The sequence below is a fragment of the Rhinichthys klamathensis genome, unplaced genomic scaffold (genome assembly GCF_029890125.1).
Source record: "Rhinichthys klamathensis goyatoka isolate OS25496 unplaced genomic scaffold, OSU_Roscu_1.1 h1tg000004l_1, whole genome shotgun sequence".
Classification (NCBI taxonomy): domain Eukaryota; kingdom Metazoa; phylum Chordata; class Actinopteri; order Cypriniformes; family Leuciscidae; genus Rhinichthys; species Rhinichthys klamathensis.
The window spans coordinates 1,216,786-1,233,065 of NW_026606557.1; the positions used below are offsets into that span (position 1 = coordinate 1,216,786).

Genomic DNA, 16,280 nt, shown 5'->3' on the forward strand with positions numbered 1-16,280 from the left:
AAAGCAGCGGAGAGGTCGCTATGTCGTTCATGAGGGTGCTCTTTCCTTTTTGTGTTCTAGTGTACCGCAGCGCTGCACTTCGGGTCAATAACTCAAGCCTCGGGCCTCGCGCTGCAGGAAGGCCAGCGCACATTACCTCCCTATTACTCCCCCACTTACAATTACCATTAATGACTTTCTCCCGCTGACAAGCGATCTCTCACTCCTTCTGCAGTCTGCTGCACTGTGCTGTGGGGACTGCGGGAAATCCCAGGTTCACCGTGATGGGAAAAAAGACTGGACCTATACAGTAACAATTCACTAGTTTGAGAGTAGTGTCTCACCTATTGTAGATGAAAATAATAATAATGGGAAAATGACTTTTCCAATGTACCAAGCCAATGGGTAGTTGAAGCATACCGGGTTGCACTTTATTTTACAGTACATGCACTTACATGTACTTACAGTGTACTTACCTAAGAAAGTACTGGTTGATATACTGTAATTTAAGGTAACTACAGGGGTTAAGGTTGGGTTTAGGTGTAGGTTCAGCGTTAGTACCTAGTTATTACCCAGTTTCTGTAATAACTATAACAAGTACATAGTATGTACATGCGGAGCAGGACTGTAAAATGACATGCTACCGCATATCGCATTCATGCGTGTCCATTTTTCAAGTTACATTTTTGGTTAAAATGTATATGAATGTCTAAGGGAAATGTCAGGGTTTGGGGTTGAGGAGATGAGGCGAGGACTCAATCGCAGAAGAATGAAGGCTTTTATTAAAAATAAAAACAAAATACAAACAAAAACTAAACTGAGGGGGAAAACTTGACTTGACTTGACCACAGGAGGAACACACAAGAGTAAATATGCGACGTACATACGACGAACCAGTACAGGACTGAAAACACAAGGAGAATAAATAGGGAGAGCAAACAAAGGAGGTAACGAGGGAGGTGGGGCAAATTAATCAATAATCAAGTGACAAGATGGGAGGGGCTGAGAGCACATGGCACAAGGAAACACATGACAAGCCATGTGCTCACACCAAACATGACTAGAACACAATGCTTTCATGTTGTCATGTTTTGTGTGAGCACATGGCTTGTGAGTTGTTTTACTGGGCATGTGCTCACACAAAACAATACATGAACACGCAGCCAATGAGAACACTCATAAGCCACGTGTTCACACAAAACATAAAAGCACACAGCTAGTGTAAAACACAAACTGACATATAAACATGATGACATAAGTTATATTTATGAGATAAAAAGCCAAAATTATGACACAATTATACCGTAATTTTCACGTTTTATCTTAAAATTTAATACAAACATAATTATGACTGTCATAATTGTCCATTTATGTCTTAATCATGGCTTTTTGATTATTTTTTCATGCTTATGAGTTTGAAATATCATAAATATGACTTCTGTCTTTTCTTTTTTTAAATCTATAAGCTCACAGGCTTATAGAGTACTAACAGAGATTCCTCCGTGCAGTGTCTTTGGGGAGTTTCTTAATGCTTTTCATCCTTTCAGGGTAAAAGAGGCATCCAGTATGATGTAACCTCTGGAGTTCAACACTGGACAGAGTCTCACCTATTCCAAAGACGCTCCCCAAGGACAAGTGACATGCAAGCAAGAAAGTGCAAATGGGAATCTCCCCTGATACTCACATATATCTCTTCACTCAATCACGGACTGTTCTCAGCCTCTCCTGAAACGCTGACAGCAATATGGTGTTGTGATAACTGTCTCATGTGGACAATGGAAGCTTTGCTTGATGAGTGAGAACCAATAAGGTTTGTTCTAGTGCGTCAGGCATGCATGATTGAGCTTTCTCTTACCATTGCTATGCTGATGACACCCAGCTCTACCTCTCATTTCAACCAGATGATCCCACAGTAGCTGTACGGATCTCAAGCTGTCTGGCGGACATCTCGGCATGGATGAAGGAACATCACCTGCAGCTCAACCTGGCAAAGACTGAGCTTCTCGTCCTCCCTGCCAATCCGTCTCTACAGCACGACCTCACTATCCAGCTAGATTCATCCTCAATCACCCCATCAAGGTCGGTCAGAAAGCTTGGAGTAATCTTTGATGATCAGCTAAACTTCACAGACCACATTACAAAGACAGCTCGATCATGCAGGTTTGCTATGCACAACATCAGGAAGATCAGGCCTTTCCTAACTGAGCATGCAACACAACTTCTCGTCCAGGCCCTGGTCATTTCTAGGCTTGATTACTGCAATGCTCTTCTGGCTGGACTTCCATCATGTGCAACTAAACCTCTACAAATGATCCAGAATGCTGCAGCTCGTCTGGTCTTCAACGAGCCCAAAAGGGCCCACGTCACTCCTCTGTTCATCTCTCTGCACTGGCTACCACTCGCTGCTCGCATCAAGTTCAAGGCTTTGACGCTTGCTTACAGATTGACCACAGGTTCAGCTCCCTCCTACTTCCACTCACTACTACAAGTCTACATCCCTACCAGAAGCCTACGATCGGTCAATGAGCGACGGCTCGTGGTACCATCACAGCGGGGCACAAAATCACTCTCCAGAACATTCTCATTCACGGTTCCATGCTGGTGGAATGATCTCCCCACCCTCATCCGGAATGCAGAATCCCTGACAACATTCAAAAGACAACTGAAAACTCATCTCTTCCGGGAGCACTTAACATAAAAAAATAAAAAATAAAAATCCTTTCCTCTAAATCCTCGCTTGCCTGGCTTATGCTACTCCGAGCTATGTCTGAACTTTGTATTTTGAGCACTTCTTGCGTTGCTTTTGCCTCTTCACGATGACTCGCTTTTAGTCCTCAGTTGTAAGTCGCTTTGGATAAAAGCGTCTGCTAAATGACTAAATGTAAATGTAAATGTAAATGTTTAAATGCGAATAAAAGCCTAAATTAAATCACTGTATCATATAATGCGATTGTATATCTTCAGAAGAATTGGTTTAAAATTCTCGGTTCATATGGATTTCTTTTACAATGATGCTTGAACATTTTGGTTGTGTGGACTTTCAATGGATGGACAAAAATAATGAGAAAATATTTAGAAAAACTTTGAAGTTGAACAAAAGTCTTACAGGTTTGGAATGACATGAGGGTGAATAAATGATGACCGAAATTAACATTTTGGGTCAACTATCATTTTAAGAACAGATCGCAACATAACAATAATGTATTAATTGATAATCTGATCCTGTAATCATTATTTGTGTCCAAAAGGAAAAAAAGCCTACTAGAACAAAGTGTTCAGTTACTTCAATTTGATGGCAGATAAGATAAGAGCCTTCTAGAACATGGAGGAGATACAAGCGTAGGTCCCGAGGGGCTCTGCATCTTCAGGGGTTAAAACACAAGGCTAAATGATAGATGCTCCTCAGCCCTATATGCTCTCAACATCCACTCATGCCAGCTTAATCCTTTCACTCCTGTCTCTATATTTCACTTTTCCTCTCCCTGCAGACCTAACGTAGCCTCACACAAACTCTCCATGAGATTCCTGGTGGTTACTCTCTCTGACATGAAACCATCAAATTAAATAAAATGTTTTTTTTATTGAACACTCCAAAAGAATTGTCCTGTAATAAGATAATGGTGACATTGTAAGAATGTTGCAGAAAACAAATGTCATTGGCCTTGATCATTTAGCAATAAATAAAGATTAATTGAGACATTGAGAGTGTCCACATATAAGGGCCCTTATTTGGACTTTGCAGTTCTGACCAAATACTGGACAACTGATCTGACCATTAAAAAATACTTTTGTTGGTGTATCCTAAAGAAATCATGTAAAATAATTATACATTATTATGAATATAATATTTGTATATGGTTATTATATTATTTATAATATTATAAATGTATAAATAAATGTAAAATGAATAATAATAAACTATTTATTTAACCATAGAATGCGTGAACCACAAAAAAACTACACAAATGCATAAAGAGGGTCAAAATTACACACGTTGTTATTTTTTCTTCAAATAATAGGTGTCAAATGAATTGAATTATTAAAATAATTGATTAAACACAAATGTTTTAATATATCAAACCTGTTCATTTGTCCACTTTCCTTGTTTTGTATGTTATTTTTTTCCGATTGCTAACAGATTCAGTCAAACCATTCATTCAGTTCTCAAAACTAAGACCCATTTCTCAATAATTTTTACACATTTCACCTGTTTTCACACATATTCCAATTCTCTTAATGATTTCTGCAAAATTCTACACAAAAAAAATGTTTTCCTTTTACACAGGCTCAACCATGTTCTCATTCATAAAACACACAAAACACATAATAGAATTAACTCAAGCATCACAATTTCAACTCAAATAGCACACATTTGTCCATGAGTAAACATCAAGTAGCAAAACTGATGATCAGATTTACAGGATAATATAAACAGGAGCACAGGTGATTATGTGCTTTAGAAATAGCATCCTAACACTGGAGAGAGAGCTGAAAGAATAATTTACAGGGTTTTTATACTGCTTACGAATACAGTACACAGTAACAGTACTTTACATGAGGGAACTTTTAATATTCTATGTACAGTAAACTGTCGCACATTGTACACCCTCAAACTCGTGATTGTCAAATTTATTTGTATCCAATTATTTTTACACATGCTGTATTTTTGCAGAACTGAGAGACGACTGCCTAAGGGAGGGAGAGAAAGTCATTTGTCAGTAGATCGAGAAACTGCTGTACTGTAATGACATTTGGCCAAAAAGTGTAGAGGAGGCTAAATTTATGTATTTATTACTGTACTGTAATGGACATTTACTGTATTGTTTTGCATACCGAGAGGAAGAGTATGTGTAAGAGGAGGAAGAGCAAGGTTTGGAGAATGTTGTCAAGGTTGGATCCAGCACACCAGAGGGGTTTTTTCCCATTTGCCTGGCAAGAGACACCATTGCCTGTGATGTGGACAAAGTCCTCAGGTCGGACTCAACATGAAAACGTGATGCTGAGGCAGAATGAATCTCCCATTTACCTTGATTTTACAGTTGCACAACTTTTTTGAGTGTACTGTAACATACTTCATTTAGAGTTTTCATTGACTTTTTGGGCTTTCACATTTGTCCACTGTATTTGCACAGTATACAGAGACTAAATACTATATTCAACCCAATATACTTGCAGTACAAACAGTATACAGTATATTCACCTCAGTTATGATTATTATACTTTTTTATGTAATTGAAAATTTTGTTTACTTATTGTGTTACAATATATATTCTTTAACTGCATGCTTTGAATGCTGTGTTCTCCCTTTTGTATGTAGTGTCTATTGGGTGATCTGAAGTGTTTATATATTGAGTGATGATCTGAAAGCATTGTTTGATTTTGAGTACAGGTGAAATGGTTTTGAGTCGGGGTCAGGGGTTTTGTGAATATTGTTTGAAGATTTGGTTTTGTATTCAATGTTATGAGAAAATGGATAAAGGTTACAAGAAATGTATCTGAGCAATTGTGAAAAACGTCTCAGGTTATGACTTTAATCCTCTGAGTGATTGTGTCTGAAGCACGCGTGTCAACCAATGGTGAGATGGAACATCGCGATCAGGAAATCATGAAAGTACATCCGGAATAAACTGGCATTAGCTTCAATAAGCGGAAGCAAGTCAATCACAGGGATGAAGGAAGTATGGCAGGACGACGCAGCATCTCATTCCCTTCTCAGGTAAAACGGGTTACAGTCGTAACCTCGGACGTTCCCTTTCGAGGGAACTCGCGCTGCGTCAAGGACACTTTGGGAATGACACTGCCCAAACGCCATGCTTACAAATGCCTGTCTGTGTGAATACTATGAGCACAACTAGGACATGAGCACCTGTGAACCTGGTGCAGAGCCCAGGTCCAGGTTGTAGAACCTCGTGAAAGTGAGTGGAGAGGACCAGCCGGCCGCATCACAAACATCTTGAAGGGACACACCCGAAATTAAGGCCTTGGAGGTCGCCATTACTCATTGTAAAATGAGCTCTGACAGCCAAAGGTGATGGCTGGCCAGAATCCTCTTAAGCACGAGAAATAGCCTCAACTATACATTTGCTGACTGTCTGTTTGGATGCTGGGAGCCCCTTTTTAGGCGATCCAAAGCAGCCAAATAGCTGATCAGTTTTCATCCACAGGGCAGGTCTGTGGACAAAAGCATCCGGCGCTGTCATTGGACACACAAGTTTCAGATTTTCCTGGTCCTGATCTCTGAGGGGAGAAGGGCAGAACGCTTGCAAAACAATAGGCTGCGGTACATTGGTCGGCACTTTAGGGACATAGCCTGGCTTTGGGTAAAGATTTCCTTTACCATCTCCGGTGCGAACTCAAGGCACGCAGGGTATACTGACAGGACCTGGAGAACTGCTACTCTTTTAAGCGAAGTTATCGCTAGAAGAAACACTGTCTTTAAGGTCAGAAACTTTCCTGGAATAGTCTCAAGGGGCTCGAAGGGAGCCGCCGATAATCCTTCAAGCACAATAGCAAGGTCACAGGCTGGAACTCTGGTGCGAATTGCAAGCCTCAGCCTCAAAGCACCACAAAGGAAACGAGTCATCAACAGGTTCCTCCCCACAGATACACCACCCAAAGGGAATGGTAAGCAGATATGGCCGCCACGTACACCTTCAGTGTGGAAGGGGATAGCCCTGCAGAAAAATTCTATCACTGAACCAACTGGGCAGTTTACTGGATACCACTCTCGAATGCTGCACCAAGAAGCGAAAACCCTCCACTACAAGGCGAAAAGTTTCCTCATGGAAGGGGCTCTGGAGTGAAGTATGGTCTCAACAACCTCAGTTGAGAGACCTGAGCCTATGAATTGGGCCCCCTAAGAGGCCAAACCCACAGGTTTCATATGTCTGAAGGATTGTGCCTCCCCCTGAGACAGAAGGTCCCTCCTGACCGGAATCCTCAGGGGAGAGCCGTTGAGGAGGCACTCTAGGCCCGAGAACCACACTTGGTTCGGCCAGTACGGGGCTACTAGTAGTAGACAAATTCCGTCCCGACGGACCTTTTCCAGAACTACTGGGAGCAGAGCAATTGGGGGGAAAGCGTACAACGTACGTCTGCAGACGCAGCCTCGGCCATGTCTGTACCATAGCATAGCAGGTGTGTGAGGGAGAACCAAAGTGGACACTGTGTCGTATCCTGAGACACTAACAGATCCACTTCCACTTGGCCATACACTCCCCATATGCGCTCCACCACCTCAGGGTGAAGTCTCCACTCCCCGGGCCTCAGCCCCTGTCTAGACAGGATGTCTGCTCCTTGTCTTGGTACCCCGGCATGTATACTGCTCTTCAGAGAGACATTATTTATCAGAGAGACATCATTCCCATGAAGTTTACGTGCCAAAAGAAATTATGGCTCCTCCACAGACCCTGAGCTGAGTGGCCTTGCATCACCGCTCCCACGCTCGTGAGAGAAGTATCTGTCATGAGCGAGACGTGATGACAATGAGCTTCTAACACAGCACCCTGGGACAAGAACCAAGGTTTCCTCCATATAACCAAGGTGTAGAGACACCTGTGCATGACCTTGATCATACGAAGTGGGGTCCCCCTTAGAAAAAAACCCCATGGTCCTGAACCATCACTGCAAGGGTCCCATGTACAGCAGGCCAAACGACCTCATTGGACGCATCTGCCAACAACCTCTGAAACTGTTTCACAGTGAGCGACTGGCCTAGCTTCATCCAATTCATGGCTGTGAAGATAGCAGCAACACGAGCAGGCGATAGAACGGCCTGCATCGTCACTGAATCCACATCATACCAAGAAAAATGGTCCTCTGCCATATGTTCTGACTGCGCTAGAATTAGCCAATAGTCTATACAGTTCAGAATGCAGATATCTTGAAGTATGAGTGGCGCCAGAGCTGCATCATAGCTTCACCGAAGAGGCGTCACAGGAGCCGAGAATGGATCATCAAGCAGGAAGGCTTTGTCTTTTTCCTTGATGTCAGACAGATTAAGCCAGGGACGCCTCTCCATGGCCACCAAAGGCTGCCATAGACTGCCCAATTGCTCTCGCGGTCACTTTTGTGGCCCGGAAAGACAAATCTGTGGCCCGACGCAATTCTTGAACAGCATTGGGCCATACCTCCTCGCCATCGTCCATCTGCCCGAGGGGAATTTGGTCTGAACTCAGAGTACTCTCCCCATCCCAGACTGGGATAAGAATAGTTAGGCGTGAGAAGATGAGGTGGTGGAGGGATGGTGGAAAAATGTAAAACACTACTACTGTATATTGTATCTTTTACCTGTTCAATGTGCAGTAAAATGTACAGCAGTTTGTCACATATAAATGTATGTGCACAATACACTGTATATGCCGCATGTATGCACAATTGATAAACTTTACAGTTATTGAACTGAACTGAATTAACACTGAACTAACTTGAGCTGTATAATGACACCTTTGGCTTGTTAGAGCTGCTTTACAGCAGAATTGAATTTGTTACTATTGTGAAGCTGCTTTGAAACAATCTGTAATATTGTGTAAAGTGCTACAGAAATAAAGGTGACTTGACTTGTATGCATATTCAGTTTATAATTACAAAAATAAACAGAAATGCGAGGGTCAAAAATGTATTTGTTACTAAAAACATTCCGTTTGGATTTCTAAGTGATCAAATTAGGTTTAAGTGTTTTCACACATGATCATTGGTTGTAGGTTATTGGGAAAATATTGTGGCATTTAAATTGCAGTGTTATCTAAATGAAACATAATAGCTGTTAGTTTTGAATGATATGTCTAATGTAGAGAACTGTGTTTAGCATTTTGCTAAAAGTTTGTTTTACAATTGCAAACTGAGTGTAAAGCAGATAATGTGGCAAACCAACATGCAATACCCCCTTCCTTCCTTTTGATGCTCTTATATGACAATGATATATACACACGACTCCCAGTCCACTCAATCTCCCAGTAAGAGCGTCCACACACTCTCTCTACACAACTGCTGAAAACAACAATCAAATCTGTCTGGATGATCAGGATACGGCTGCTCTGTGTCAGTGCCAGTAATCACTCTGTTCCTCTCAGACAGACGGAGGCATTTATGCAGTGTGTTCAGATCCTGAGTGAGGTGATAATGGGAATCTATTGGAGAGAAAACACATCAGAAATAGGATTCGATGTAGCCAAACTCTTCATGAATCAATGTCCAATGTATTAGCAGCATCTCAGTACAGCTGACCAAATATCCTGCGCAAATCACATTCTACATGATCAATTTTAAAACTATTATATCATGATTTCTTTCACCTTCTAGAGGAAGAACATGAACACATTTAGTGAGTTTTCCTGCTTGTTTTCTTAGTGACTCGCATTGTAGAAAGTCGTTCCTGGTCTTGGGATTCATGTTGGTGAAAGTGACTGTGGAAATACACAGACATGGTCAGTGTGAAGAAAAATAAATTGATTTCTAAGACATTTTTAAGACAGGGATCCCTAGATGCACCAAGGAGGAACTCCACAAAGCGGCTAAAATTGTGCTTAAAGGTAAGTCATGGTGGAATTCCTCCAGAGCTTTTCCAAGGTATCTGGGACATTGTGGCTCCCCTAATTCTTAAGTCCATGAATTACGCCACTGATCACGGTACACTTCTCAGAGATAAAAATATAGACCTCATTAATGTGTTGCTTACAAAGGATAAAGATCCATTAAGTTGCTCTAGTTATCACCCAACATCTTTGATGTCAGCCAATGTCAAGATCCTATCTAAAGCATTGGTTTTACAACTGGAACCATACATTGACGATCTGATCCATTATGACCAGACTGGCTTTTTGAAGAGCAGTCTAGCATCGGAAAATATGCATAATAAGGGAACGGGCAGTTCCCTTTCGAATGGGAACTCGAACTGCGTTGAGAGATGAGAGTTAAGAACTTACTTTCTGCGGCTTGGGTCCAGCGGCCACCACTGTGGGAGGAGTTGAACAGGAATATTTTTGTTTAAAGGGATACTCCACCATTTTTTCATATTAAACTATGTTATTCCCTTAACTAAGACGAGTTAATACATACCTCTCTCGTCTCAGTGCGTGCACTCAATTGCTCTGGCGCGTGAGACACTTGATAGCACTTAACTTAGCCCAGTTCATTCATTAGGATCCAAACAGAGAAGCGACCAAACACCTCCACATTTTCCCTATTTAAATACAGTTACAGGAATGGTGACACAAAATAAAACGTTGCGCTTTTCTAAGCGTGTAAAGTGGATAACTGTAATGTATGGTGGAATACCACATTTCATAAGAGCAGAATGAGCTGTTGACTGAGATGTTGTCAGGAATTCAGTGGCGGAATACCACAGCAAGTGCTTGGGAGCACTTCGACTCGGCGCAGTAATATCATCACTCGTGAAAAGTCACCTCCCCCTCTCCCTCTCCGGAGTGATGATATTACTGCGCTGATATAGATATATATGCGCTGAGTCGAAGTGCTCCCAAGCACTTGCTGTGGGATTCCACCACTGAATTCCTGACAACATCTCAGTCAACGGCTCATTCTGCTCTCATGAAATGTTTCTCTGTCATAGCAGGATCTTGCTCAAGTCCACTATGATCCTGTTCTCCTAGATCTCTGTTACCTGCAGGAACTGGATGTGATCTTGTGTGTGTGAAAGCTGCTCCAGCTCAGCGTCTCTCCTCCTCAGATCATTGATCTCCTGCTCCAGTCGCTCCAGTCGTCCTTCAGCTCGACTCACTGCAGTCTTTTCCTGATCTCTGATCCGCTGTGTGACCTCAGAGCGGCTTCTCTCAATGGAGCGGATGATCTCAGTGAAGATCCTCTCACTGTCCTCCACTGCTGTCTGTGCAGAGCGCTGTTACACACACATCACAATCACACAGTGGCTTCAGCAGGACTGACAGAGTCCAAACTGAGACGTCTCACACTTCTCTTCTTCTCCAGACTCACCTTATGAGACTTCACAGCCTCTCTCAGATGCTGAAGATCTTTCTGTCTCTGCTGGATTCTCTGACGGATCTTCATCTGCGTCTCCTTCAGCTGTTTCTGGAGGACAAACCAATGACAGCAAATGACAAAAAACTACTAGCACACAAAAATCTTAGTTTCATTCTAGCTTCATGCATTATTTTTATAACACTTGCATGTTGGTAAGTTTCATTAAAAACAAGCCACATTCTGAACAAAAAGCTTTTTTTCAAAGACTACAACTGGCAATGCTTTGATCACTCGTCTCTGCCTCTTGTTTGCCTGTCTTTTGATCCGGAGATTCTGTTCTCTTTCAGAAGATGCATGATAGCACCCCCTACCATATAAAAGTGAAAACACGGAAAGCCGGAAAATCCGTCAATGGCGGGGAAAGAGTTAAACAAATTACGACAAGTTGTGATCATAATGATTACAATATATAAAACATATAAAACATTTGTCATTTTTTTATGTTGATTCATTGTTAAGCATCATCTGAAGTCCTCGCAGGGGTTGGCGTCCTCTGTACACAGGTGTTTGGTCATCTGAAATCTGTGTAAGAGTTGGATCCAAATTGGAGCTGTCGTACTCGGGAAGGAATCCTGAGGTAGAAACAGGCTAAAGAGATGCGTCTTTAATCTAGATTTAAACGGAGAGAGTGTGCCTGTGCCCTGAACATTATCAGGAAAGCTATTCTAGAGTTTAGGAGCCAAATACAAAAACTCTCTTCCTCCTTTAGTGGACTTCAATATCCTAAGTGCTACCAAAGTCCAGAGTTTTGTGACCTTAAAGAGTGTGATGGATTGTAGGGTGATATAAGATTGGTTAAATACACAGGAGCTAAACCATTTTTGGTCTTAGTCAGTAGCTATACATTGGAATCAATACAGAACTTAACTAGTAACTAGTGTTGATAATAAAATTGGGGTTATATGATCATATTATCTTGCCCTTGTACTCTAACTGCTGAACTTTGGACTAACTGTAGGTTGTTTATTGAGGATGCAGAACAACCACCTAGTAGTGCATTACAATAATCCAGTCTAGAGGTCATGCATGCATGAACTGGCTTTTCGGCATCTGAACCAAATAACATGTTCTGTAGCTTAGCGATGTTTCTGAGGTGGAAGAAGGCTTTTTTGTAACATGAAATATAATTTTTGAAAGACAAGTTGCTCTCTAATATGATATACTATAGAGGATAAAGTAACACTGCATCCAGATGTAAATTGTATTCTAAAACATTCTGTGTACAAGTTTTTGATCGAATAAGTAATATCTCAGTCTTATCCGAAAATACTAGAAGAAAATTACACAACTCTTTATTTCGATAGTCCACTTTATACATTCTACTAACTATGAGTAACTTTGCAACTACATGTCAGCTAACTGTCATTAGAGTATTAATAAACTGTGTGCTTAATATTTGCAAACACTTTATTGTGATGGTCCCCCAACAGATATTATATTGACTTTAAGTAACTTGGCAACTACAATTCAGCTTATTCTACTAACCCGAACCCTAACACCTAATCATAACCTAACAGTCTACTGACAGTCTACTACAGTCTACTAATACTCTAATGAAAGTAAGTTGACATGTAGTTGCAAAGTTACTTATAGTTAGTAGAATGTCTAAAGTAGACTTTCGAAATAAAGTGGAACCAAACATTACTGGTATATCTTTAACACACTCTGTCCACTAAGATAATTTAGAGATTTCACTTGGTCGTGATGAAAAATATCAGCATAACAGTGGGAGCTAATTCTATTATAATAGTATTAACAAGGGGCAGCATTGATATTGAAAAGAGCAGATGGCCTAAAACAGACCCTTACAGCACTCCATATTTTTACTAGTGTTAACTTGGATAATTCCCAGTTTAACAAGTTTGTTTGCCCATATAATTTTTAAGATATTAAACTTAACTGGCCTGCTGTCCACGGATGAGGGGCTTGATGAAGCAGCTTCCCCCCACAGTGAAAATGCCCCCCACAGTGACTAAATATAGGATATGATTACTTCTATTTATTTAGCACACCATAATACGCATAATACCCCCTCCCACAAAAGGAGTGAAAAATGTAAGTAGTATTAAGAATAGAGCTGAGTTTATCGGCATGGAGTCGTGAATGAACACTGTTGCGGTAGTGAAATTTAACGGGGCTCCTGCGGGAGCTGGGCTTGAATGCGTCTCCCTACTATGTGCACCATGTGGAGCAATGAGCGGACTTCTGCTGCAGCAGTATTATTATTTTGTAATAGCTCCGGAAGGAGCTGTGTTGGAAAGTGTATGCCTGCATTCGTTGCTGCTGTGTGAACAACATGGGGCTTGTGGAAGTTTGACTTGGATGCATCCCGCCACTGCACTGCTGTGACAGTGACTTTCCAAAATGACTCCTGCAGGAGTTATGCACTCAAAAAAATGATATGTTGGCTTTACTTAACTTTTTTGTGTAAACAGGTTCCACCGGTTCCACATAACTATGTTTTGTTAAACAAACATAATATGTTCATGTAACTTCAACATCATGGAATTTGGTCATTTTAAGCGACCCAATTAAACTCTGAGCTAATGAGTTAATTAAGTGAATAACTGAGTGATGATTGAGCATTATTGAAGACACCTGATGTTAACAAGCAGAATCTCTGAAGGAGAAAACCAGAATGTTTAAGTCACCATTATGGAGATAAGTGTGTGTTTTAGTTGGGCTCTTGACCATTAACTTATTAACTTTAGATTTTGATTGGTTGCTGTACATGAGTTATAACAGCCAGGTGAACAATAAACAAAGGTCATCTGATGGTGTTGGTTGTGTTTTAACATAATCATTATTTCACAATCATTTGACCTCAATCACTGAACTTACATTAAACCGAATTTCTGAGTTAAGTTAACCTTTCGAATAATAGCAGCATTGTCATTGTAGAGCATACTATTTTTTTCAAATGATCAAATCAAGAAATTAAATATAAACTGCTTAAAAAATATGTTGAGTAGGCATACACAGACATCAAGAATCAGCATATGAATCTCAGCAATGGTGACAAACAGATCATAAGCTCATTATTTATTCATGCAGCAATGCATGATGGGAGCCATGAATGAGTTTTGATTGGTAGCACCCAGAATGCACTGCAACATGCTTTATAATTGTCACCATTGTTGAGATTCACAGGCTGATTCTTGATGTCTGTGTGTGCCTACTCAAAATATTTTTTAGGAAGTTTCTTTTTTATTTATTGATTTGATCATTTGAACTTCATTGAAAAGTCTAAAAAATAGTATGCTCTACAATGACAATGCTGCTATTATTCGAAAGGTTAACTTAACTCAGAAATTTGGTTTAATATAAGTTCAGTGATTGAGGTCAAATGATTGTGAAATAATGATTATGTTAAAACACAACCAACACCATCAGGTGACCTTTGTTTATTGTTCACCTGGCTGTTATAACTCATGTACAGCAACCAAACAAAATCTAAAGTTAATAAGTTAATGGTCAAGAGCCCAACTAAAACACACACTTATCTTCATAATGGTGACTTAAACATTCCGGTTTTCTCCTTCAGAGATTCTGCTTGTTAACATCAGGTGTCTTCAATAATGCTCAATCATCACTCAGTTATTCACTTAATTAACTCATTAGCTTAGAGTTTAATTGGGTCGCTTAAAATGACCAAATTCCATGATGTTGAAGTTACATGAACATATTATGTTTGTTTAACGAAACATAGTTATGTAGAACCGGTGGAACCTGTTTACATAAAAAAGTTAAGTAAAGCCAACATATCATTTTTTTGAGTGTGTGGGACTGGAGGTTTGAGTAATTGGCTGGGATGCTCCAGGTGCCTCTGAAATTGTTTCAGTGGAACTGCTGTCTTTTGTCTGAACGTATTCAGGCAGTTCAGTACAGACTGTGCGCATGTGTTGGTGAGACGAGTTGTCATGCCGACCGACTCCGGAGGGGGGGGGGTATGCTTTTTTCCCAGTTGACCAAAAGCCATAGATGGGTAAGGTGCCTGAGAACTAGGTCCCAGTGTCCGCATAACTGGCCCGTGGCGAATGAAGGGGTGGCTGAGATTGAGGAAGCTGAGCATTGCTTCGATGAACGCTTCAAGGGTTTAGTGGGCCTGGACGGGCTGAGTCACCTTCCTGCGGGGTGCACGACGGGGTGGATGGGATGAGCCCCGGAGCTGGTGTAGACACCGAAGGGGGACGCCCTCGGCGACGAGCAGGCTGAGGGCCAGCCCGAGGTGGCTTGGTGGCACGGCGGGGCAGGATTTGTTTTATGGCTTCAGGCGTCTTCTGGACTGCCGAGAACTGCTGGGCGAAGTCCTCAAAAATTGTCAAAACAGCACTTATTATATTTTTATTGTTTTAAATGGCGCTCATTCGTTTCTGTGAAGGACCAAAGTAGAGGACACATGCGAAGGCAATCACCCCCAAAACTCTGACACCCCTTTGAACGTGCTGCACATATGTACTTCTTTTGTGGTTGAAATAATAATTTAAGTGTGTAAATATATGATTTCCTGTTCATTGTTTTGTTTGTTTTTTCATTTTCATTGACATTTGTATATATAAATGTGTTTTAAAGTTTAGAATTACAGTTATTACGTTGTTGTGTTAGGCTGTAGGCAGTTGCACAGTGAATATTACCCCAAAGCACAACCTTGTAGGTGTGTAGGTGTGTAGGTGGTATTTTCACCCCAGTGCAGTTACGACATTAGCAGACTAAAGAAGCAGACTAACGAAGCCAGGCTAATTGTATCAAAGTCAGCTTGGAACTACTAGCCTGGTTAAAACCAGACCATTCTCAGTTGTAACTGAGTTATGGTCTGGCAAAGCGTCATAGACAAATCATTTCCAGAGGGAAATCATCACCAACGGACGTCGCGGATAGACCTAAAACCAATCAGAGCGATGAAGGAGATGACGTATGCAGAGCGGTGGAGAAACATCTCCGAGTGTTGTTCTTTGCTCGGTTTTTAACAAAAAGGAAACGTTCAAATCGCTTAAAACAGACGCGATAGCTGATTCGAACGAGTGATGCATCAACGTTTCTCAACGACTGCGGCATCCATCTTTGTAATGTAGGCTACAAAATCTGCTTCAAAATCCCAGCGCTGTCGTCATCGTGTAACGCCCGCCCCAACGTTTCTGATTGATGCCTCGATTTCGACGGATTGGAAATGAGCTTGAATGAGCTCTTTGCCAGACTAACTTTCCGAGCAAATCTAAATTTGCCGGAAGTTGTCTGGGTTTTCCCAGGCTATGGAACTACTGATTTTTGGACAGTTAGTGTCAGTTGTGTGTGTGTTGTCTTAG

At 41.2% G+C, this 16,280-nt stretch overlaps 1 protein-coding gene across 1 annotated transcript; it reads right to left on the reverse strand.

The window, feature by feature from the left end:
* Positions 1-10,489: 10,489 nt before the first annotated feature.
* Positions 10,490-11,022, reverse strand: ftr55 (finTRIM family, member 55). The gene is made up of 2 exons (XM_056250764.1): positions 10,930-11,022; positions 10,490-10,834 (listed from the first exon to the last, which is right to left on the reverse strand). The coding sequence occupies exons 1-2, from the start codon at positions 11,002-11,004 to the stop codon at positions 10,586-10,588; spliced, it is 324 nt and encodes a 107-aa protein (XP_056106739.1). The 5' UTR covers positions 11,005-11,022; the 3' UTR covers positions 10,490-10,585.
* Between the last annotated feature and the right edge of the window lie 5,258 nt (positions 11,023-16,280).